We start from the raw sequence: 26,914 nt of genomic DNA, 5'->3' as shown, positions 1-26,914 counted from the left end.
TAGTCGGAGGGAGAGTTATGAAACCAAGAAGAATAGATGTCATAGGTGTAATGGCAACCATACCGCACAACAGTGTCAGTTCAAGCAGGCAAGATGCTACCAGTGCCAAGTAAGGGGACACATTTGCAGCCGCATGTAAATCCAAGGACAGGCCCAACAATAATCAAAGATTTCACTGGGCGAAAACCGATCAGAACAGGTTTTGGTGTATATGCAGTGAAAGGAAAGGCAGTACATTCCTTATGTCAGGATTTCAGAATGTTGGTACTGATTAATAATCAATGGATTAATATGACAATAGATATAGCGGCTGATTGCTCAATAATGAGTCAGGATGTGTATGGCAAGAATTTTAGGGGCATACCACTAAATGCGAGCTCAGCAGAGCTGAAAACATATTCAGGGGAAAAACTGCAGATGCTTGGACAAATAGAGTGTATAGTACAATACCAGGGCAACAAGCAAGATTACCTATTATTATAGCAAAATACATCAATCGGCTGACACTTATGGGCAAAGATTGGCTAAGAGTGCGTCGTTTGGATTGGTACATAGAAACACAGAAAATAGGTGCAGGAGTAGTCCATTCGGTCCTTCGAGCCTGCACCGCCATTCAATATGATCATGGCTGATCATGCAATTTCAGTACCCCATTCCTGCTTTCTCTCCATACCCTTTGATCCTGTTAGCCATAAGGGCCACATCTAATTACCTTTTGAATATATCTAATGAACTGGCCTCAACAACTTTCTGTGGTAGAGAATTCCACAGGTTCACAATTCTCTGAGTGAAGAAGTTTCTCCTCATCTCGGTCCTAAATGGCTTACCTCTTATCCTTAGACTGTGGCCCCTGTTTCTGGACTTCCCCAACATCGGGAACATTCTTCCTTCATCTAACCTGTCCAATCCCATCAGAATTTTATATGTTTCTATATGGTCCACACTCATTCTTCTAAATTCCAGTGAATCTAAGCCTAGTCAATCCAGTCTTTCTTCATATGTCAGTCCTGCCATCCCGGGAATCAGTCTGGTGAACCATCGCTGCACTCCCTCAATAGCAAGAATGTCCTTCCTCAGATTAGGAGACCAAAACTGTACACGATATTCAAGGTGTGGCCTCAGCAAGGCCCTGTACAACTGCAGTAAGACCTCACTGCTCCTATACTCAAATCCCCGAGCTATGAAGGCCAACATGCCATTTGCCTTCTTCACCGCTTGCTGTACCTGCATGCCAATGACTGATGTACTATGACATCCAGGTCTCGTTGCACCTCTCCTTTTCCTAATCTGTCACTACTCAGATAATATTCTGCCCTTCTGTTTTTGCCATCGAAGTGGATAACCTCACATTTATCCACATTAGATAAATTTAAGACAGAAATAGACAGTTTCTTAAATGATAAGGGGATAAGGGGTTATGGGGAGCAGGCAGGGAAGTGAAGCTGAGTCCATAATCAGTTCAGCCATGATTTTATTGAATGGCGGAGCAGGCTCGAGGGGCCTTAAGGTCTACTCCTGCTCCTATTTCTTATGTTCTTGGTGCCAGGGAACTGGAGAATTGCAAATGTTATACCCTGATTCAAAAAAGGGTGTAAGTATAAACCCGGTAACTACAATCCAGTTAGTTTAACCTTAGTTATGGGGAAGCTTTAACAAATGATGATCTGGGACAAAATTAATAGCCACTTGGACAAGGTTCGAATAATTAAGGAAAGCCAGCATGAATTTGTTAAAGGCAAATTGTGTTTAACTAACTACATTGAGTGTTTTCATGAGGTAACAAAGAGAGTTGAGGAGGGCAATGTGGTTGATGTAGTGTACATGGATTTCCAAAAGGCATTCGACAAAGTGCCACATAATAGGCTTGCCAGCAAAGTTGAAGCCCATGGAATAAACCGGCAATAGTGGCATGGATACGAAATTGGCGAAGTGACAGGAAACAGAGAGTAGTGAACGGTTGTTTTTCAGACTGGAGGAAGGTATACAGTGGGGTTCCCCAGGGGTCGGTTCTAGGATTATATATTAATGACTTAAACCTGGATGTACAAGGCACAATTTCAAAATTTGCAGATGACTTGGAAGTACAGGCAACTCTCGATTATCCGCACACGGACGCAATGGGAAACCATTGTAACGGCATTTAAAATTCCATGTGTGTGATGTCACTGTGAAACTCTGATGTTCCTTTTGAATGTTGCCTGTTGAGCCTTGCTTTTAAGTGCTCTGCCTTGCCTCTGCTCCCGCTGCTGCTCGCACACAGGTCCACTGCCTCTCATAATTCATTAAAATGCCATGAACAGTTACAGGAAGTAATCAACAAGGTCTTTAGATCTAGAGGACTAGAATTCAAGGATTAGAAGATATGCTGCAGCTATTGGTTAGAGCACACCTGCAGTACTGTAAGCATTAACTGTAAAGTCAACTTGCTCTAATAGGGAAATCATTTACCCGGCATAGCCCAATCCCCGAGGGACCCGGATAGTCGAGAGTTGCCTGTATAGTGAACAGTGAGGAGGATAGTGATAGACTTCAAGAAGACATAGGTGGAATGGGCAGAAACGTTGCAGATGAAATTTAACGGAGAATAGTGTGAAAAGATACATCCAAATCATTGATATATATTGTGAACCACATTTTCTTCACAGGTGGGACAGATAGGCGTTGAGGGAAAGGGTGGGCAGGGAGCCTGGTTTGCCGCACGCTCCTTCTGCTGCCTGTGCTTGATTTCTGCATGCTCCCAAATGCACTTCCTCCACTTAGGGCAGTCTATGGCCAAGGACTCTCGGGTGTCAGTGGGGATGTCGCACTTTATCAGGGAGGCTTTGAGGATGTCCTTGTAACATTTCCTCTGCCGGCCTTTGGCTCGTTTGCCGTGGAGAGTTCCGAGTAGAGCGCTTGCTTTGGGAGTCTCGTGTCTGGCATGAAAACTATGTGGCCTGCCCAGCGGAGCTGATCAAGTGTGGTCAGTGCTTCAATGCTGGGGATGTTGGCCTGGACGACGGCACTAATGTTTGTGCATCTGTCCTCCCAGGGGATTTGCAAGATCTTGCAGAGACATCACTGGTGTTATTTATCCAGTGACTTGAGGTGTCTACTGTACATGGTCCACGTCTCTGAGCCATACGGGAGGGCGGGTATTGCTACAGCCCTGTAGACCATGAGTTTGGTGACAGTTTTGAGGGACTGATCTTCACTCTTTTCCTCAGGCGGCCGAAGGCTGCACTGGAGGCGGTGTTGGATCTTATCATCAATGCCTGCTCTTGTTGATAGGAGGCTCCCGAGATAGGGGAAGTGGTCCACGTTGTCCAGGGCCACGCCGTGGATTTTGATGTTTGGGGGGCAGTGCTGTGCAGCGAGGACAGGCTGGTGGAGGACCTTTGTCTTACTAATGTTTAGCGTAAGGCCCATGCTTTCATACGCCTCGGTAAATACGTTGACTATGTCCTGGAGTTCAGCCTCTGTGTGTGCACAGACACAGGCGTCATCCACGTAATGCAGCTTGACGACACAGGTTAGAGTGGTCTTGGACCTGGCCTGGAGAAGGCTAAGCTTCCCACTGGTTCTGTAGTTTAGCTCCATTCCAGCGGGGAGCTTATCAACTGTGATGTGGAGTATGGCAGCGAGGAAGATTGAGAAGAGGGTTGGGGCAATGACACAGCCCTGCTTGATCCCGGTCCGGACATGAATTGGGTCTGTGATGGATCCATTGATAAGGATCACAGCTTGCACAGAAAATGTGGTTCTCATATTGGACTGTACAACCACCTAAGAACTCATGCTAAGAGTGGAAGCAAGTCTTCCTCAATCCCGAGGGACTGCCTATGATGATGACTTGGCTTTGACTGAGTTCTTCCAACTCGGTCTCCAAGGTGCGTTGCGCTATTTCTCATGGTGCTGCTAACTGCCTGAAGGTTCTAAAGGTTGGGCCTCTCACCCGACACTTTGCGCTTGCCTGCTGCTTTCTGCCTCTCCCCCACTCCTCAGCCCCATGGGTCCTGAAAGAATGAACGAAATTTACAGCCAATGAAGTACTTTTGGAGTGCAGTCACTGTTGTAATGTAGGAAATGTGGCAGCCAATTTGTGCACAAGCAGAAATCAAGTGCAGGCAATGGAAGGAGCGTGGGGCAAACCTGTCCCACCCTCCCTTACCGTCGATGACTATCTGTCCCATCTGTGACAGGAACTGTGGTTCTCGTATTGGACTGTTCAGCGACCTAAGGACTCATTTTAAGAGTGGAAACAAGTCTTCCTCGATTCCGAGGACTGCCTATGATGATGATATATTGTGAATAGCTGGGGCCCAAGCACCGATCCTTGCGGTACCCCACTAGTTACAGCCTGCCAACCAGAAAATTACCCATTTATTCCCACTCTTTGTTTTCTGTCCGTTAACCAATCCTCAATTCATGCTAGTATATTACCCCCAATCCCATGAGCCCTAATTTTGTTTAATAACCTCTTGTGTGGCACCTTATTGAATGCCTTCTGAAAATCCAAATACACCACATCCACTGGTTCCCCCTTATCTATTCTGCTAGTTACAACCTCAAAAAACTCTAACAGATTTGTCAAACATGATTTCCCTTTCATAGATCCTTATTGACTCTATCCAATCTTATTATTCTTTTCTAAGTGCCCTGTTACCACATCCTTATTAATAGATTTGAGCATTTTCCCTATGACTGATGTCAGGCTAACTGGTCCGTAGTTCCCTGTTTTTTCTCTCTCTCCTTTCTTAAATAGCGGGGTTACATTTGCTATCTTCCAATCTGTGGGAACCATTCTAGAATCTATGGAATTTTGGAAGATGACAACCAATGCATTCACTATCTCTATAGCCATCACTTTCAAAACCCGAGGATGTTGTCCATCAGGTCCAGGGGATTTATTGGCTTTCAGTTCCATTCATTTCTCCAGTGCCATTTTTTTAATAATACTAATTTCTTTAAGTTCCTCATTCTCGCAAGATCCTTGGTTCTCCACCATTTCCGGCAAGTTTTTGCATCTTCTTCTGTTTAATTTCTCTGCCATTTCCTTATTCCCCATTATAATTTCTCCTGTCTCAGCCTTTACGGGACCCACATTTACTTTTGCTAATCTTTTCCTTTTTACACACCTATAAAAGCTTTCACAGTCTTTTATGTCTCTCATATTCTATTTATTCTCATATTCTATTTTCCCTTTCTTTATCAATTTCTTGGTCCTCCTTTGCTGAATTCTAAAATCCTCCCAATCCTCAGGCTTACTATTCTTTTTAGCAACATTATAAGCCTCTTCCTTTGATCTAATACTATCTTTAACTTCTCTTGTTAGCCATGGTTGGACCACTTTTCCTGTGGGACTTTTGTGCCTTAAAGGAATGTATTTTTGTTGTATATTAAATATTAATTCCTTAAATGCTAGGTATTGCTTATCTACCATCATTCCTTTTAATGTAGTTTCCCAATCTGCCTTAGCCAACTCACCCCTCCATACCTAGGTAGTTTGCTTTGTTTAGATTTAAAACCCTGGTTTCAGATTCAATTAAATAATTTTCTAATTCAATATATTTTATCATAGGTCTTCCTTAAGGCCTCTTTACTACAAGGTTATTAAATAATCCTTTCTCATTGAACAATACTAGATCTAAAATAGCTTGTTCCCTAGTTGGTTCCTCAACATACCGATCTAGAAAACTCTCTTGTGTACTTTCCATGAACTCATCCTCCACACTATTACTGCAAACTCGGTTCGCCCAGTCGATATGTAAAGTCCCCCATGATTACTCTATTACTCTTATTACATGCTTTTCTAAGTTCCTGAGTTATACTGTGCCCTACATTACCACTACTGTTTGGGGGCTTATAAACAACTCGCACCAATGTTATTCTGCCCTTGCTGTTCCTTAGCTCCACCCAAACTGATTCTACTTGATTTTTGGAGCTAAGATCCTTTCTCTCTACTGTCTTTATCCCATCCTTTATTTTGAGGGTTACCCTTCCTCCTTTTCCATTTTACCTATCTCTTCCAAAAGTTAAGTATCGTGGAATATTTTGTTTCCAACTTTGGCCACTTTACAACTACGTTTCTGTAATGGCTATTGGATCAAACCTATTGAAGTAATGTTCAGATCTATTTTTTCGGTATTGTTCACTCATTTTCATTCCTCGATATGCTCTTCACTTAGACCCTTTATTCCCAGGCTGAGAAGCCCAGACTCTCCTGTCTATCCTGGTAACTCCGACTCCTTACATTAGGGATTTGCCTGTGGCTCTTCTCTGCTTAGCCTCCAACGGTTCAATGTCTCCCTTGACACTGACCAGAACTGGACACAATGCTCAATGTGGGTCTGACCAGAACTGGACACAGTGCTCAATGCGAGTCTGACCAGAACTGGACACGGTGCTCAAGATAGGTCTGACCAGAACTGGACACAGTGCTCAATGTGGGTCTGATCAGAACTGGACACAGTGCTCAAGATAGGTCTACCAGAACTGGACACAGTGGTCAAGATAGGTCTGACCAGAACTGGACACAGTGCTCAATGTGGGTCTGATCAGAACTGGACACAGTGGTCAAGATAGGTCTGACCAGAACTGGACACAGTGCTCAATGTGGGTCTGACCAGAACTGGACACAGTGCTCAAGATAGGTTTGACCTGAACTGGACATAGTGTTCAAGGTGAGTATGACCAGAACTGGACAGTGGTCAAGATAGGTCTGACCGGAACTGGATACAGTGCTCACAGTGGGTCTGAGCAGAACTGGACACAAGTATTTATCCAATTCTCTTTGGAAAGTTACTATTGAATCTGCTCCTACCGTCCTTTCAGGCAGCGCGTTCCAGATCACAACAACTCGCTGTGTAAACAAATTTCTGCTCATCAATCCCCTGGTTCTATTGCCAATCAACATAAATCTGTGTCCGCTGGTTACTGACCCTTCTGCCACTGGAAACAGTTTCTCCTTATTTACTCTGTCAAACTCCTTCCTGATTTTGAACACCTCTATTAAATCTCCCCTTAACTTTTGCTGCTGTAAGGAGAACAACCCCAGCTTCACTAGTCTCTCCACACAACTGAAGTCCCTTATCCCTGGTACCATTCTAGTAAATCTCCTCGGCACCCTCCCCAAGGCCTTCTTCACTCAGAGGGTGGTGAATCTTTGGAATTCTCAACCCCAGAGGGTTGTGGAGACTCAGTCGTTGAGTATATTCGAGACAGAGATCAATAGATTTCTGAAAACTAATGGAATCAAGAGATAATAGAGATAGTGCAGGAAATTGGAGTCGAGGTAGAAGATCAGCCATGATCTTATTAAATGGTGGAGCAGACTCGAAGGGCCGAATGGCCTAATCCTGCTCCTATTTCTTCTGTAACATGGAATACTTTGCCGCAGGGAGAGGCTGAAGAAGAGATCATTGCATCTTTTAAGGGAAAATTGGATAGATGTTTGAAGCTGAGGAAAGCACAGGGCTATGGGTAGAGTGGGAGCAGTGGGATTAGTTTTGGACTGATTGAGTGAAGAACCAGCACAGACATGATGAACTGAATGGCTTCTTCTGTGCTGTAATCCTCAGATTCATATTTTTGTATTATCTGAAAATTGCTGACGACAATCTACCTCTCCACCACTTCTCTCGACCTCTTCATGGTCTCTAAATTGTCAGACTGTTTGTCTGACATCCAGTTCTGGATGAGCAGAAATTTTCTCCAATTAAATATTGGGAAGACCGAAGTCATTGTCTTTGGTCCCCGCTACAAACTGCATTCCTTAGCCACTGACTCCATCCCTCTCCCTAGCATCTGTCTGAGGCTAAACCAGACTGTTTGCAACCTAGGCGTCATATTTGACCCTGAAATGAACATCTGGCCACATATCCATGGCATAACTAAAACCGCCTATTTCTACCTCCGTAACATCACCCGTCTCCGCCCTTGCCTCAGCTCATCCGCTGCTGAAACCCTCATCCATGTCTTTGTTACCTCTAGACTTGACTATTCCAACGCACTCCTTGCAGTCCTTCCACATTCTCCCTATGTAAACTTAAGGTCATCCAAAACTCGCCGGCCCATGTCCTAACTTGCACCAAGTCCCGCTCACCCCTGTGCTTGCTGACCTACAAAGGCTCCCGGTTAAGCAACGCCTCGATTTCAAAGTTCTCATCCTTGTTTACAAATCCCCTCATGGCCTCACCCCTCCCTATCTCTGTAATCTCTTTCAGCCTCACAACCCCATGAGATATCTGCGCTCCTCAAATTCTGCCCTATTGTGCATCCCTGATTATAACTGCTCAATCATCGGTGGCTGTGCCTTCAGCTGCTTGGGCCCTAAGCTCTGGAACTCCCTCCCTAAACATCTCCACCTCTCTTTCCTCCTTTTAGACACTCCTTAAAACCTACCTATTTGACCAAGCTTTTGGTCATCTGCCTTAATTTCTTCTTATGTGGCTCGGTGTCAAATTTATCTGTTTTGTCTTTTAACACTGCTGTGAATCGTCTTGGGACATTTTACTACGTTAAAGGCGCTCTATAAATGAAAGTTGTTGTTGGTTGCTGGTTCTAGGTTGTTCCTGAGGTACTCTACTCAGCTCTCATCCCAACCCTGACTCCCTTTTCTAGAACCTGGCCACTGCTTTCTACCCTTCAGACACTTTCTTCCTATTCCAAGGTTTTATCTTGAATGACATTGTTTTAAACTGAAGTTATGGCCTTTCGCGCCTCATTGTGCTTCCATGGAGATTCGTGTCCCAGAACGGAGAGGGTGAGGAATCCCAGCTCTCCACAACATCATTCTTGATTCAACCATGAGAAGCTTGGTTGCAGGTGCACCAACATCTATTCATGTTTTCTTCACTCCTTGTTTGAAAGTACTTGAGCCTGGACTTTCCAATTAGAAATGTCCATTTTTTGTGTGCCATGGGATCTAAATGAATGCATGAAGCACCTGCCAGTTTTTGGCCACATGCATCTAAATTAGTACATAACGATGTGATGACATCAAATGTCTAACAGTTCCTCCAATTTGACACTGTTTCCTTTAATCCCCCTCCGCCATATAAGTTGTGGGTTCAGAGCTTCTAGACAGTTTAAATAGGCAACACTCAAGATTTCAACAATGGTAGATCATTGAAGCTTTGCTTTGTTGCCATCTTGTGCCGACTGCTTTCTGAGCCATTTGTTGATACCACCAGCCATAATGCTGCACTGGCTCCCCCTGGGAATTCACCACCTTTTTGGGAGAACAGGAGGACAACAGTGCATTAGCAGGAGGTCAAACTGTACCTGAGCCAATGCTCATCACCTGCTGCAATCCCCACATCTCAATATACAGACAAAGGTGCATACACCTCCACTATCTGAGGTGTAGTGTGTGTGTGGACGCTTCACTATACCAGCACTTCCTACCAGCACCGCTCCACTCAATCAGCTCCTCTTCACAACTCAACAACTGCACCTAGATGTGTTTGAAAGGAGTTAGTACACAGTGCTACTGCCTGGTGTAATCAGAATTTAACACTATACGCTTGTCCATATCGATCCCATAATACATGACAGGGGGATAGAATTTCCATGGTGGTCACCCCTGATCTCCCCCCATATAAGTAGGAATAAACAGGTCATTTTCAGGTTGGCAGGCTGTACCCAATGGGGTACCGCAAGGATCAGTAGTTGGGCCCCAGCTATTCACAATCTATATCAATAACTTAGTTGAGGGGACTAAGTGTAATGTATCTAGGTTTGTTTATGATACAAAGCGAGGTGGGAAAATAAGTTGTGAGGCGGATGCAAAGAGGCTGCAAAGGGATATATTCAGGTTAAGTGAGTGGGCAAGAACCTGGCAGATGGAATATAATGTGGAGAAATGTGAACTTATCCACTTTGATAGAAAAAATAGAAAAGCAGAAGTTTTTTAAATAGAGAGACTGTGAAATATTGGTATCCAGAGGACAGAGAAACTGAGTTAACGTTTCAGGTCAATGTTTCTCTCTCCACAGATGCTGCCTGACCTGCTGAGTATTTCCAGCATTTTTTGTTTCTATATATCAGATTTCCAACACCTGCAGTATTTTGCTTTTGTATTGTTCAGAGGGACTTGGGTGTCCTTGGTATTTCACAGTCTCTCTCTATTTAAAAAAATCACAGAAAGTTAACATGCAGCTACTGCAAGCAATTAGGAAACAAATGGTATCTTCGCCTTTATTACAAATGGATTGGAATACAAGAGTAAAGAAGTCTTACTACAATTATATAGGGTCTTGGTGAGACCACACCTAGAGTACTGTTTAATTTTCCTTCTAATTTATTTGGGTGCATGGCCCTTTTGGAGGTCAGCACGGCCCATTCAACATGCGCGTTTTTTCCACTAGAAAGTGGCAAGTAGCCTGCGCAGGAGAGTCAGATAGCTGTGCGGGCATGCAGTTAAATGCGAATATTGGTACTGTGTACAGTTTTGGTCTCCCTACCCAAGGGAGGATATACTTGCCATAGAGGGAGTGCTACAAAGGTTCACCAGACTGATTCCTGGTATGGTGGGATTGCCTTAGGAGAAATTGAGCAGACTAGGCCTATATTCGCTAGAGTTTAGAAGAACGAGAGGTGATCTCATTGAAACGTATCAAATTCTTAAAGGGTTTGACAGGATAGATGCAGGGAGGATGTTTCCCCTGGGCTGGGAAGTCTAGAACCAGGGGTCACAGTCTCAGAATAAAGGGTCGGCCATTTAGGATTGAGATAAGGAGAAGTTTCTTCCCTCAGAGGGTGGTGAATCGGTGGTCGGAATCGGCGTGGAGCGGAGGTTGGAATCGGCGTGGAGCAGAGGTCGGAATCGGGGAGTTTGAGACAGGCGAGGTCAGGATCGGGGAGTTCTGGAGATCAGAAGCGGAGAGGACGGACGAGGCACAGAGGAGCGGAGAGGTCAGAGCCCAGAGGTGGAGCAGCGTGAACAAGACCAAGGGAAGGCACAGCCTGGGCCAATAACGAGGCTGTGAGGTCGTGAGACTCACATTGCGTACTATGAATTCCACGTAGAGAGAGGTCCTGTGGGAAGGAGGGCAGTAGGAGTATGTTTGAGCTTGTGTGTATGTATTGGCACATGTGGCGGAGCCTGGTCTCCAGTTGTCGTAGATCCCCTTGCCATTGGACCAAGGCCTTGCTCCGTCAAGCTTGTGTGGTGGCTGGTGTGCAACGGCCACACCACGTTAAAAGAATTCACATTAAGGCATCTTCCACCGTTTAAAATGAGTTCATCAGTCACCTGAGTACTCATTTTTAGTGTGGAAGCAAGTCATCCTTGACCCCGAGGGACTGCCTATGATGATGATGAATCTTTGGAATTCTCTACCCCAGAGGGCTGTGTATGCTCAGTCATTGAGTATACTCAAGACAGAGATCGATAGATTTTTGGATACTAAGGGAATCAAGGGATTATAGGGATAGTGCGGGAAGATGGAGTTGAGGCATAAGATCAGCCATGATCTTATTGAATGGTGGAACAGGCACGAAAGGCCTGCTCCTATTTCTTACGTTGTTACATTATTATAACTTGGGCGGAAGATTGGCAGAAACCCCGTAAACAGTCATTTACGGGATTTCTGTAGGCTTTCTAGCCACCTTCTGCCGAAGTAACGTCGGGAGATAGGGAGGATTCCTGTGGAAATTCAACAACATTTTATTAGACTTTAAACTCTTCCTGCTGCAATCAGAAAATAATTCCATATACTTGTCCATATACCAAGAATGCTTCGACAGCACCACCCTTTAGCTGGCTCAGATCTGCAATGTCCTGGAAGGCCATCACTTTCAGACCCACGGCCTCCATCCTATAACTGGAGCAGAGCAGCAATGTCCTGGGGACGCCATCATCCCCAGATTCACCTCCTAGCCAAACATCAGTGTGGCTTGTCGGCTGTTCCTTTGTCATCGCTTTGTCCTGGAATTCTTTACATAACAGCATTGTATGAGCCCTATCACCACAAGGATTCCAGTGCTACCAAATAGAAACATAGAAACATAGAAAATAGGTGCAGGAGCAGGCCATTCGGCCCTTCTAGCCTGCATCGCCATTCAATGAGTTCATGGCTGAACATGCAACTTCAGTACCCCATTCCTGCTTTCTCGCCATACCCCTTCAGCCCCCTAGTAGTAAGGATTACTCTAACTCCTTTTTGAATATATTTTGTGAATTTGCCTCAACAACTTTCTGTGGTAGAGAATTCCACAGGTTCACCACTCTCTGGGTGAAGAAGTTTCTCCTCATCTCGGTCCTAAATGGCTTACCCCTTATCCTTAGACTGTGCCCCTTGGTTCTGGACTTCCCCAACATTGGGAACATTCTTCCTGCATCTAACCTGTCGAAACCCGTCAGAATTTTAAATGTTTCTATGAGATCCCCTCTCATTCTCTGAACTCCAGTGAATACAAGCCCAGTTGATCCAGTCTTTCTTGATATGTCAGTCCCACCATCCCGGGAATCAGTCTGGTGAACCTTCACTGCACTCCCTCAATAGCAAGAACGTCCTTCCTCAAGTTAGGAGACCAAAACTGTACACAATACTCCAGGTGTGGCCTCACCAAGGCCCTGTAACACCTCCCTGCCCCTGTACCCAAATCCCCTTGCTATGAAGGCCAACATGCCTTTTGCTTTCTTAACCGCCTGCTGTACCTGCATGCCAACCTTCAATGACTGATGTACCATGACACCCAAGTCTCATTGCACCTCCCCTTTTCCTAATCTGTCACCATTCAGATAATAGTCTGTCTCTCTGTTTTTACCACCAAAGTGGATAACCTCACATTTATCCACATTATACTTCATCTGCCATGCATTTCCCCGCTCACCTAACCTATCCAAGTCACTCTGTAGCCTCATAGCATTCTCCTCGCAGCTCACACTGCCACCCAACTTAGTGTCATCCGCAAATTTGGAGATACTACATTTAATCTCCTCGTCTAAATCATTAATGTACAGTGTAAACAGCTGGGGCCCCAGCACAGAACCTTGCGGTACCCCACTAGTCACTGCCTGCCATTCTGAAAAGTCCCCATTTACTCCTACTCTTTGCTTCCTGTCTGACAACCAGTTCTCAATCCACGTCAGCATACTACCCCCAATCCCATGTGCTTTAATTTTGCACACTAATCTCTTGTCGAAAGCCTTCTGAAAGTCCAAATACACCACATCAACTGGTTCTCCCTTGTCCACTCTACTGGAAACATCCTCAAAAAATTCCAAAAGATTTGTCAAGCATGATTTCCCTTTCACAAATCCATGCTGACTTGGACCTATCATGTCACCTCTTTCCAAATGCACTGCTATGACATCCTTAATAATTGATTCTATCATTTTACCCACTACCGATGTCAGGCTGGCCAGTCTATAATTCCCTGTTTTCTCTCTCCCTCCTTTTTTAAAAAGTGGGGTTACATTGGCTACCCTCCACTCCATAGGAACTGATCCAGAGTCTATGGAATGTTGGAAAATGACTGTCAATGCATCCGCTATTTCCAAGGCCACCTCCTTAAGTACTCTGGGATGCAGACCATCAGGCCCTGGGTATTTATCGGCCTTCAATCCCATCAATATCCCCAACACAATTTCCCGACTAATAAGGATTTCCCTCAGTTCTTCCTTCTTACTAGACCGTCTGACCCCTTTTATATCCGGAAGGTTGTTTGTGTCCTCCTTCGTGAATACCGAACCAAAGTATTTGTTCAATTGGTCTGCCATTTCTTTGTTCCCAGTTATGACTTCCCCTGATTCTGACTGCAGGGGACCTACGTTTGTCTTTACTAACCTTTTTCTCTTTACATATCTATAGAAGCTTTTGCAGTCCATTTTAATGTTCCCTGCAAGCTTCCTCTCGTACTCCATTTTCCCTGCCCGAATCAAACCCTTTGTCCTCCTTTGCTGAGTTCTAAATTTCTCCCAGTCCCCGGGTTCGCTGCTATTTCTGGCCAATTTGTATGCCACTTCCTTGGCTTCAATACTACCCCTGATTTCCCTTGATAGCCACGGTTGAGCCACCTTACCTTTTTTATTTTTACGCCAGACAGGGATGTACAATTGTTGTAGTTCATCCATGCGGTCTCTAAATGTCTGCCATTGCCCATCCACTGTCATCCCCTTAAGTATCATTCGCCAATCTATCCTAGCCAATTCATGCCTCATACCTTCAAAGTTACCCTTCTTTAAGTTCTGGACCATGGTCTCTGAATTAACTGTTTCATTCTCCATCCTAATGTAGAATTCCACCATATTATGGTCACTCTTCCCCAAGGGGTTTCGCACAACGAGATTGCTAATTAATCCTCTCTCATTACACAACACCCAATCTAAGATGGCCTCCTCCTTAGTTGTTTCCTCGACATATTGGTCTCGAAAACCATCACTTATGCACTCCAGGAAATCCTCCTCCACCATATTGTTTCCAGTTTGGTTCGCCCAATCTATATGAATATTAAAGTCACCCATGATAACTGCTGTACCTTTATTGCATGCACCCCTAATTTCCTGTTTGATGCCCTCTCCAACATCACTACTACTGTTTGGAGGTCTGTACACAACTCCCACTAGCGTTTTCTGCCCCTTTGTATTCCGTAGCTCCACCCATACCGATTCGACATCATCCAGGCTAATGTCCTTCCTTACTATTGCATTAATTTCCTCTTTAACCAGCAACACCACCCCGCCTCCTTTTCCTTTCTATCTATCTTTCCTGAATGTTGAATACCCTTGGATGTTGAGTTCCCAGCCTTGGTCACCCTGAAGCCATGTCTCTGTGATGCCAACTACATCGTATCCATTAACTGCTATCTGCAGTTAATTCATCCACCTTATTCCGAATACTCCTCGCATTGAGGCACAGAGCCTTCAGGCTTGCCTTTTTAACACACTTAGACCCTTTAGAATTTTGCTGCAAAGTGGCCCTTTTTGTTTTTTGCCTTGGGTTTCTCTGCCCTCCATGAAAGCTCACCACCATCACAGGGATGGGCAATAAATTAGACTTTCTATCATCACCCACATCCCAAGAACAAATAGATAAAGCTCACACTGTTTCAGACTGTGAAACCTCACCCAGTACAATCAGAATATAATCCCATATATTCTCTAGAGTTTACAAGAATGAGAGGTGATCTCATTGAAACATACAAAAATCTTACAGGGCTTGACAGAGTAGATGCAGGGAGGATGTTTCCCCCTGGCTGGGGAGTCTAGAACCAGGGGTCACAGTTTCAGAATAAGGGGTTGGCTATTTGGGACGGAGATGAGGAGAAACTTCTTTACTTAGAGGGTGCTGAATCTTTGGAATTGTCCACCCCCGAGGGCTGTGGATGCTCAGTCTTTGAGTATATACAATGATCAATAGATTTTTAGATATTAAGGGAATCAAGGGATATGGGGATAGTGCAGGAAAGTGGAGTTGAGGTAGAAGATCAGCCATGATCTCACTGAATGGCGGAGCAGGCTTAAGGGGCTCAATGGCCTACTCCTGCTCTTAATTCTTATGTACAATCAGAATATAATCCTATGTACCTCACACTGCATCAGACTGTGAAACGTCACCCAGTACAATCATAATATAATTCCATGTACCTCCCACTATCAGACTGGGAAACTTTACCCAGTACAATCAGAATATAATCCTATGTACCTCGCACCACTATCAGACTGGGAAATCCTACCATTTGGGGTGAGGAAGTGCGAGTTGCTGTTGCTGCTGACCTCGTTTCTCACTGTGCAGGTATATAAACCACAGTCTGAGACTTCCACTTCGTTAATAAACAGTGTGCTGCTATCAAACTCCAGCCTGAAATGTGAGTCGTTTGCTATCAGCTTGTTATCTTTTTGCCATATGATGTTATTTACTGTTCCGATTGTCACAGAGCAACTCAACGCAACACGATCCATTATATAGACAGGATTCTGAATGATCTGCGGGGCTCCCAGCCGATCTGTGAGAAAGTAAAGTCACAAAGTTAGAGAAATCCAACTTGCAGATATATTTACATATATAGTAACAAGAGGGAATGCTGTAATTTCAAAAATTAGCAGCTTAAGATATAAGATACCCAGAAATGCAAAAAGAAAAATACTCTAACCAAGTGGGAGTCTCTGGTAAGTATTGAGTGAGTAGCAGCTGTAAAAATGAAATTTAATTTAACATTTTGATTTCAACTGAGAACTTTAAAAACTGTTGTTAACTACTCCAACTTGTCTTGAATAGGTGCTAATCACTGGGAGCAGGGGAGCTGAGTCAACACTTGTAATTTGGGCAAGGCTCCTAGAGCATAAAAGTAAACAGTTCTTCATTAGCACAGAGTGGTCGGAAGAGAATGTGCTTAAACAGAGTGTTTTATTTGGGAATTTGGAGAGAGAGGGGATTCAGAGAAGAGGGGGAAGGAGTTGTTGCTTTTTGCCTCCACTACTTGTAGTGCTTTGTGTTACAGGGAGAAATTTAATTTAATTTATCCATAACTTAATCTGGATCAAATAAGTAGTCAAGAAACAAAACTGCAAACTGTTATTTAAATAGAAATTTAATTAAATAAAACAAGGTCATATAGGGATGGCAGTACAGATGGTGTGCTGCAACTGCAGCATGTGGGAGTTTGTGGAGAGCATTGTGATCCTGGACAACCACGTTTTCAGTAAGTGCCTGCATCTTGAGGAACTTCAGCTCAGAGTAGTTGAGCTGGAGTCTGAGGTGCAGATATTGTGGGGCATTAGGAAGGGAAGAGTTACCTGGACACTTTGATCCAGGAAGCAGTCACACCACTTAGGTTAGGTAGTGGTATAGGTCTGGTTAGTGGTCAGGGACAGGAGGGTATGACTGCAACTCAGGCAGGTAAGGGGACCCCAGAGCCTCAGCCTTTGCCCTTATCCAACAGGTATAAGGTTTTTGCTGCCTGTGTGGCTGAGGGAAAAGCCTGCAGAATGGATGAGCAAGCTGACTATGACACCATGGTGCAGGAAGCCATTAAATTGGGGGGAATGAAAGGGAATGCAGTTGTGGTAGGGGACAGAGTAGTCAGAGGGATAGATACTGTTGTCTGCAGCTGTGACCGGGAGTTCCGAAGGTTGTGTTGTCTGCCCAGTGACAGGGTTAAAGGCATCTCCTCGCGGCTGGAGAAGAACTTGGAGTGGGAAGGGGAGGATTCAATTGTTGTGCGCCATGTAGGAACCAACGACATAGGTAGAACTAGGAATAAGGTTCTGCTGAGAGAGTTTGAGGGGTTGGGATCCAAATTAAAAAGCAGAACCTCAAAGGTAATAATCCCTGCATTGCTACCTGAGCCACTTGCCAATTGGCATAGGGATACGCAGATTAGAAGGTTAAATGCGTGGCTGAAAGAGAGGCAGTGGTTTTGCTTCATGCGGCACTGGCACCAGTACTACCAGTACTAGGGAAAGAAGGAGCTGTTCCGTTGGGACGGGCACCAATTAAACCGGACTGGAACCAATGTCCTGGCAAACTGATTAATTAGGACAGTAGACAGGGCTTTAAACTAATGAATGGGGTGGGAGGATTGAGGAAAAAGTAAATTTAAAAGCAGCAAGAGAAATGTCAAGGCTCTAGAGCAGAGCAGAGTTTTGGGTAAAAATAAGCAGAATGGGTCAGGGAGAGACAGAGAGAGTAACAAAGGTAATAGGGCATCAGTGACTAAGGTGACATCAGGGAAAAATAGAAAAAAGTCAAAGCTAAAGGCACTATATCTGAATGCACGAAGCAGTTGCAATAAAATAGATGAATTAACAGCGCAGATAGAAATAGGTTTGATCTAATAGCTATTACGGACACGTGGTTGCAAAGTGACCAAGGTTGGGAACTAAATATTCCAGGATACTTAACTTTTAGAAGTGATAGGCAAAATGGGAGGAGGAGGAGAAAGCCCTCATAATAAAGGATGGGATAAAGACAGTAGAGAGAAAGGATCATAATGTAGAAAATCAAGACGTAGAATCAGTTTGGGTGGATCTGAGAAACAGCAAGGAGCAGAAAACATTGGTGGTAGTTGTTTATAGGCCCCCAGAGTAGTTGTAAAGTAGGGCAGAGTATAAATCAGGAAATTAGAGGTGCATGTATCAATGGTAATGCAGTAATCATGAGGACTTTAATCTACATATAGACTGGGCAAACCAAATTTGTAGTAATAGTATGGAGGACGAGTTCATGGAAGATAGTTCTCTAGATCAGTATGTTGAGGAACCAACTAGGAAACAGGCTATTTTAGATTTAGCATTGTGCAATGAGAAAGGGTTAATTAGTAAGCTTGTAGTAAAGGGGCCCTTAGGGAAGAGTGACCGACCATAATAATAGAGTTTTATAATGAGTTTGAAAGTGATTTAGTTAAGTTCGAAACTGGAGTCTTAAATCTAAACAAAAGAAACTACATGGGTATGAGGGGCGAGTTGGCGAAGGTAGATTGGGAAACTACATTAAAAGATTAGACAGTAGCATCCACAGTATTTTGCTTTTGTGTTGAAAGATATGACGGTAGACAAGCAATGGCTAGCATTTAAAGAAGGACGTGATTGTTGCCAACGAACCGGAAGTAGTTACGCATGCACAGTGCCAGTGTTTTTGTTTGTTTCTGTTGTGGGACTTCCCAAAATGAGGACTAAAGAAGTAGATTTAGAGAATTCTGTTGGAACTGTTAATTTTAAATAAAATTTGAACTGTGAGTTTGTTGTTTGTCCTATTATAGAACCATTAATTTTAAATAAAATTCAAATTGAGCAATCCATTGTACTATGACAGACGGACATGGGGCTTAATTGTAAATTCAAAGCAAAGATGGGAAATGAATGTATTGAAATCTGACTGAATGAGCATTTTGTGAGAATGTAAATAATCATATTTCAACCGTCAGCCATGATCTTATTAAATGGTGGAGCAGGCTCGAGGGGCCAAATGGTCTACTCCTGCTCCTATTTCTTATGTTCTTATGTTATCAGAAGCAGTGCCACTAATGGAGATGGTGGGAAAGGAGACAATGACTGGAACTGAATGATTAGCGGATATTTCAGACATTTAAAGACGTGTATGTGATCAGCCAGGATTTGTTCCTGTGACTGTGTGTAAGTAACCATACCGAGCATCCGGTGAAAACAAAAGCAGATGACAGTAGATGCTGGAGACCTCTGTCTGTTGTTGTAACTTTATTTTTAAAATTTGGGAATTGACGGTTACATGCAGAATGCTTCTGCGCAGCTTCCAGTTCGTTGGCAGGAGTCATTCCATTTAAAGAATTAATACATAATTTATAACAAACATACATTTCTTTAAGGCACAAAAACCCCACAGGAAAAGTGGTCCAACCTTGGTTAACAAGAGAAGTTAAAGGCAGTATTAGATCAAAGGAAGAGGATTATAATGTTGCCAAAAAGAGTGGCCAGCCTGAGGATTGGGAGTATTTTAGAATTCAGCAAAGGAGGTCCAAGAAATTGATCTGGAAAGAGAAAAAAGAATGAGAGTAAATTCGCAAGAGACATAAAAACAGATTGTAAATGTTTCGATAGGAATGTAAATAGGAAGAGATTAGTGAAAGTAAACATGGGCCCATTAGAGGCAGAGATGGGAGATATTATAATGGACAGTAAGGAAATGGCAAAGACATTAAACAAATATTTTGTATCCACAGTAGAAAACACAAGAAACATTCCGGAAATAATAGGGAACCAAGGGTCTCGAGAGAATGTGGAACTGAAAAGAAATCAGTATAAGTAAAGACATAGTACTGGAGAAATTAATGGGTCTAAGTGGTAACAAATCCCCTGGAGCCGACCCTCTGCATCCTAGAGTTTTAAAAGAGGTAGCTGCATTTGTTATGTATGTAAACCTGTAATTACCATGTCTAACCACCAGAGGGCTTATCCCCTGGAGTCCCAAGGGATCCTACAATCCCTTGGTAGCACCTGTATATAAGGAGGCCTCACAGGCTGTAGAGGCACTCTAAAATCTGCAATAAAGGACTACGGTCACACTTACTTTGAGCTTGCAGCATCTAGTCAGACTCTTTATCCAAGACTTAACAACTGGTGACGAGATATAGAGAACAAACCCCAACGCAACAATGCAGAGAACTGTGGGCATCCTGGAGAAATTTTTGGAGGGAGATGATTGGGAAACCTTCGTGGAGCGACTTGACCAATACTTCGTGGCCAACGAGCAGCAAGGAGAAGCGAACGCTGCCAAACAAAGGGCGATCCTCCTCACCATTTGCAGGGCATCAACGTATGGTCTCATGAAAAACCTGCTTGCTCCAGCAAAACCCATAGACAAGTCATATGATGAGTTGTCCACACTGGTCCGGGAGCATCTAAACCTGAAGGAAAGCGTTCTGATGGCGAGGTATCGGTTCTACACGTACAAGAGGTCTGAAGGCCAGGAAGTGGCGAGCTACATCGCCAAGCTAAGGCGCCTTGCAGGACATTGCAAATTTGAAGGACACTTGGAGCACATGCTCAGGGACTTCTTTGTACTTGGCACTGGCCATGAAGTAATACTTCACAAACTTTTCTGTAGAGACCCCAACTTTGAGTAAAGCCATAGCGATAGCCCAGGTGTTTATCTCCACCAGTGACAATACCAAACAAATTTCCCAGCACACTAGTGCTGCTGGAAGTACTGTGAACAAAGTAACGTTGTTTTTGAATCAAAATGTACATTGCAGGACTGACACGCCTATAGCTGCATGTCCGCAGATGACTCAAGAGTCTGCCATCAAGTGTGGTGAATACAAGGCAATTAACACCTCGTTGGCACTGCGGGGGTGATCATCAATGCCGCTTCAAAGGATACGTTTGCAAGGGTTGTGGAACATAGGACACCTCCAATGTATGTGCAGGCGAGCTGCAAATCCTGCTAATCCTGCAAACCACCATGTAGCAGAGGAGGACAGATCCACAGTGGATCATGACGAACCAGAGCCTCAGACCGAGGAGGCAGAGGTATATGGGGTGCACACATTTACCACAAAGTGTCCCCCGATAATGCTGAAGGTTGAATTAAATGGACTCCCAATGTCCATGGAGCTGGACACGGGCGCAAGCCAGTCCATAATGAGTAAAAAGACTTTTGATAAGTTGTGGTGCAATAAGGCTTCAAGGTCTTGACTCCCATTCGTACCAAACTCAGAACGTACACAAAGGAACTGATTCCCGTAATTGGCAGTGCTACTGTAAAGGTCTCCTACGATGGAGCGGTGCACAAGTTACCACTCTGGGTAGTACTGGGTGATGACCCCATGCTGTTCGGCAGGAGCTGGCTAGGAAAGATACGCTGGAACTGGGATGACAACCGAGCGCTTTCGTCCGTCGACGACACCTCATGTGCCCAGGTCCAAAGCAAGTTCCCCTCAAGGGAGACGGCACTGTCAGAATCTGTGGTGATTACAAAGTAACTATCAATCGTTTCTCGCTGCAGGATCAATACCCGCTACCAAAGGCAGACGACCTATTTGCGACGCTGGTAGGAAGGAAAACATTCACGAAGCTGGACCTGACTTCGGCCTACATGACGCAGGAGCTGGAGGAATCTTCGAAAGGCCTCACCTGCATCAACACACACAAAGGTCTTTTCGTTTACAACAGATGCCCATTTAGGATTCAATCGGCCGCGGCAATATTCCAGGACAGATTGCTGAAGTCGGTCCCGCACACCGTGGTATTCCAGGACGATATCTTGGTTACAGGTCGGGACACCGTCGAGCACCTGCAGAACCTGGAGGAGGTTCTTAGTCAGCTTAATCGTGTGGGGCTCAGGCTAAAACGCTCGAAGTGCGTTTTCCTGGCGCCTCAAGTGGAGTTCCTGGGGAGAAGAATCACGACGGATGGCATCAGGCCCACCGATTCGAAGACGGAAGCAATCAAGAACGCACCGTGACCACAGAACGTGATGGAGCTGCGGTCGTTTCTAGGACTCCTGAACTATTTTGGTAACTTCTTACCGGGTCTTAGCACATTGTTAGAACCCCTGCACTCTTTACTGCATAAAGGAGATGACTGGGTATGGGGTAAAAGCCATGAAAATGCCTTTGAGAAAGATAGGAAGCTGTTATGTTCAAACAAATTGCTTGTGTTGTACAATCCATGTAAACATTTGGTACTAGCATGTGATGCGTCGTCGTACGGGGTCGGGTGTGTATTGCAACAAGCCAATGAATTTGGGAAATTGCAACCAGTTGCTTATGCATCCAGAAGTCTGTCTAAGGCTGAGAGGGCCTACAGTATGATCGAAAAAGAAGCGTTAGCGTGTGTTTAAGGGGAAAAGAAAATGCATCAACATCTGTTCGGGCTCAAATTTGAATTGGAAACCGACCATAAGCCGCTTATATCCCTCTTTTCTGAAAGTAAGGGGATAAACACGAATGCATCGGCCCACATCCAGAGATGCCGCTCACATTGTCCGCATACAAATACGCCATCCGCCACAGGCCAGGCACAGAAAACTGTGCCGATGCTCTCAGTAAGCTACCATTGCCCACCACCGGGGTGGAGATGGCACAGCCTGCAGACTTAATTATGGTAATGGAACCATTCGAGAGTGAGCAATCATCTGTTACCGCTTGACAGATTAGAACCTGGACGAGCCAAGACCCTTACTGTCCTTAGTAAAAAACTGTGTGCTCCAAGGGAGTTGGTCTAATGTCCCGTTAGAGATGCAGGAAGAAATAAAGCCGTACCAGCGGCGCAAAAATGAAATGTCTATACAGGCAGACTGCCTCCTATGGGGCAATCGGCTAGTTGTGCCAAGAAAGGGCAGGGACACTTTCATTAGTGATCTCCACAGTTCCACCCAAGCATTGTAATGATGAAAGCAATAGCCAGATCCCACATGTGGTGGCCTGGTATCGATGCAGACTTAGACATTAATGATTTAGATGAGGGGATTAAATGTAGTATCTCCAAATTTGCAGATGACACTAAGTTGGGTGGCAGTGTGAGCTGCGAGGAGGATGCTATGAGGCTGCAGAGTGACTTGGATAGGTTAGGTGAGTGGGCAAATGCATGGCAGATGAAGTATAATGTAGATAAATGTGAGGTTATCCACTTTGGTGGTAAAAACAGAGAGACAGACTATTATCTGAATGGTGACAGATTAGGAAAAGGGAAGGTGCAACGAGCCCTGGGTGTCATGGTACATCAGTCATTGAAGGTTGGCATGCAGGTACAGCAGGCGGTTAAGAAAGCAAATGGCATGTTGGCCTTCATAGCGAGGGGATTTGAGTACAGGGGCAGGGAGGTGTTGCTACAGTTGTACAGGGCCTTGGTGAGGCCATATCTGGAGTATTGTGTACAGTTTTGGTCTCCTAACTTGAGGAAGGACATTCTTGCTATTGAGGGAGTGCAGCGAAGATTCACCAGACTGATTCCCGGGATGGTGGGACTGACCTATCAAGAAAGACTGGATCAACTGGGCTTATATTCACTGGAGTTCAGAAGAATGAGAGGGGACCTCATAGAAACATTTAAAATTCTAACGGGTTTAGACAGGTTAGATGCAGGAAGAATGTTCCCAATGTTGGGGAAGTCCAGAACCAGGGGTCACAGTCTAAGGATAAGTGGTAAGCCATTTAGGACCGAGATGAGGAGAAACTTCTTCACCCAGAGAGTGGTGAACCTGTGGAATTCTCTACCACAGAAAGTAGTTGAGGCCAATTCACTAAATATATTAAAAAGGGAGTTAGATTAAGTCCTTACTACTCGGGGAATCAAGGGGTATGGCGAGAAAGCAGGAAGGGGGTACTGAAGTTTCATGTTCAGCCATGAACTCATTGAATGGCGGTGCAGGCTAGAAGCGCTGAATGGCCTGCTCCTGCACCTATTTTCTATGTTTCTATGTCCTGTGTGTACAAATGTAATACATGTTCCCAGTTAAGCAATGCACCCAGGGAGGCGCCACTAAGTTTATGGCCTTGGCCCTCCAAACCGTGGTCTAGGGTTCATGTTGACTATGCAGGCCCATTCTTGGAAAAAATGTTTTTAGTGGTTGTAGCTGCGTACTTCAAATGGATTGAATGTGTGATAATGTTAGCAAGTACGTCCGCTGCCACCATTGAAAGTCTACGGGCCATGTTTGCCACGCACGGCCTTCCTGATGTCCTTGTAAGTGACAAGTGACTGCTTTACCAGTGCCGAATTCAAGAAATTCATGACCCGCAATGGGGTCAAATATGACACATCTGCCCCGTTTAAGCCAACGGTCAGGCAGAACGAGCAGTTCAAACAATCAAGCAGAGCTTGAAAAGGGTAACTGAAGGCTGACGGCAGATCACTTATCCCGAGTCCTGCTTAGTTACCTTACAAGACCCCACTCGCTCACCGGGGTCCCTCCCGCTGAACTGCTCATGAAAAGGGCACTTAAGACAAGGCTCTCGTTAGTCCACCCTGATCTACATGAACAGGTAGAGAGCAGGCGGTTTCAACAGAATACATATCATGATTGCGCAAATGTGTCACGCGAAATTGAAGTAAATGATCCTGTTTTTGTGTTGAACTGTGGACAAGGTCCCAAGTGGATTTCTGGCACTGTTTTGGCCAAAGAGGGGAGTAGAGTGTTTGTGGTCAAACTCGCAAATGGACTCACCTGCAGAAAACACTTGAACCAACGAAACTCAGATTTATGGACTATCTAGAACAACTCACAATTGACTCTACCTTTTTTGATCCTCCAACACACACACAAGTGGCAACCGGCCCAGCAGTTGACCACGAAGCAGAACCCATCACCTGCAGCAGCCCAATAAGGCTCACCACCCCCATCAGTTCAGCAAGGCCAGCTGCGCAGCAGCCCAGCGAAGGCCCAGCAGACGACTCACCAACACCAGCATTTTCACCGAGACGATCAACCAGGGAAAGGAAGGCCCCAGATCGACTTACATTGTAAATTGACTTTGGGGGCGGTGGGGAGAGTGTTGTTATGTATGTAAACCTGTAATTACCATGTCTAACCACCAGAGGGCTTATCCCCTGGAGTCCCAAGGGATCCCATAATCCCTTGAGAGCACCTGTAAAAAGGAGGCCTTAAAGGCTGGAGAGGCACTCTGAGATCTGCAATAAAGGACTATGGTCACACTTACTTTGAGCTTGCAGTATCTAGTCTGACTCTTTATCCAAGACTTAACAGCATTGGTATTACTATCTTTCAGAATTCCCTCGATTCTAGAACAGTCCCCAAGAATTGGAAGGTAGTAAAAATAACCCCGCTATTTAAAGGAGGAAGAGAAAAAAAACATGAAATTATAGGCCAGTTAGCCTGGCATCAGTAGTAGGCAAAATGCTAGAATCTATTATTAGGGATGAGGTAACAGGGCACTTAGAAAATCAGAATATGATTAAGCAGAATCAACATGGTTTTATGAAAGGGAAATCGTGTTTGACAAATCTATTAGAGATTTTTGAAGATGTAACTAATAGGATGGATGAGGGGGAACTAGTGGATGTAGTGTAATTGGATTTTCAAAAAGCATTTGATAAGGTGGCAAACAAGAGGTTATTACACAAAATTAGGACTCATGGGATTGGGGGTAATATATTAGCATGGATTGAGGATTGGTTAATAGACAGAGAGTAGGAATAAATAGGACTTTTTTGGGTTGGCGGGGTTCCACAAGTCAGTGCTTGGGGCAAGTAAGAATATACAGACCCTTAATTCTTAATTTTGGTACATATTAAAAATGCTCTGCCAAGCAAAAGGTTTTCGAAATGAAATCAAGGCCAGCAGGCATTTGTTGAACAGATGTGTAAACTTGTAAACAGAGCTGTTGGAAGCTGGCAAACTGCTTTGTAAGTTCAAAGGCTGTGTTCCAGATGGCCTAGACTGAACAATGGTTGTAACTGCAGAGGCAGTCATAGACAACAAGAGATAAACAAACCCCCTTTTATTTCAAGTAAATCTATAGACTTCACGACTGCAATGAAGAGGCCAAGGTTGTAAAAACATGAAGTTTGTGTTTGAAAGGAGGTCAAACCTTGAAAGTTCTGAAGAACAGGACACAAGATGGCAGGTGAAGTTTGACCAGATGGCTTACTGCCCATTCCTGCAAACTTTTTATCAGTGATTAGACAATGTAGCTTTGATAATTGCAGCGAAAGTTATGTGTGAAAATGTCACAACTCTCACAATTTGAATCGTGGATTATTGATTTACTAAGAAAGGCAAGAAAACCTATATAAAAGACGGTGGTCGAAAGATATCGTTACTGCCGTTGGAAAAGGTGACCTGAGAATGATCATCTTGCCTATTAAGAACTGCTGCAGTCAGGGTAGGAGGACCTACAATCAACACTGGACTCATCATCTACGGGTGGTTGTATGTATAATTTCATAGAATCATAGAAATTTACAGCACAGTAGGAGACCATTTTGACCCATCGTGCCTGCGTCGGCCGACCGAGAGCTATCCAGCCGAATCCCACTTTCCAGCGCTTGGTCCATAGCCCTGTAGGTTACGGCACTTCAGGTGCACATCCAAGTACTTTTTAAATGTGGTGAGGGTTTCTGCCTCTACCACCCTTTCAGGCAGTGAGTTCCAGACCCTCACCACCCTCTGGGTGAAGAAATTTTCCCTCATATCTCCTCTAAACCTCCCCCAATTACTTTAAATTCTATGCCCCCTGGTTGTTGACCCCTTTGCCAAGGAAAACAAGTCCTTCCTATCTACTTTATCCAGGCCCCTCATAATTTTATACACCTCAATCAGGTCTCCCCTCAGCCTCCTCTGTTCCAAAGAAAATAGACCCAGCTTCTTCAATGTTTTCTCATAGCCAAAATTCTCCAGTCCAGGCAACATTCTTGGAAATCTCCTCTGCACCCTTTCGAGTGCAATCACATCTTTCCTGTAATGTGGTGACCAGAACTGCACACTATTGTGTTCCTAACACAGATGGGACTGCACACAGGGAGGTTAAAGTAACAGTGAGCTCAGTCTTT

At 44.4% G+C, this 26,914-nt stretch overlaps 1 protein-coding gene across 1 annotated transcript in view; it reads right to left on the bottom strand.

Moving 5' to 3' along the window:
• The window catches only part of LOC139269217 (uncharacterized), a 294,951-nt gene that overhangs the window by 176,130 nt on the left and 91,907 nt on the right, over positions 1–26,914 (bottom strand). Inside the window, exon 5 of the mRNA XM_070888309.1 lies at positions 15,664–15,933. Within this exon, the coding sequence (XP_070744410.1) occupies positions 15,664–15,933 (270 nt within the window). The remainder of the gene's footprint in view (positions 1–15,663; positions 15,934–26,914) is intronic.

The sequence above is a fragment of the Pristiophorus japonicus genome, chromosome 8 (assembly GCF_044704955.1).
Source record: "Pristiophorus japonicus isolate sPriJap1 chromosome 8, sPriJap1.hap1, whole genome shotgun sequence".
Classification (NCBI taxonomy): domain Eukaryota; kingdom Metazoa; phylum Chordata; class Chondrichthyes; family Pristiophoridae; genus Pristiophorus; species Pristiophorus japonicus.
The sequence above is the reverse complement of the archived record's forward strand: the minus strand, read 5'-3'. Positions and strand labels throughout refer to the sequence as shown.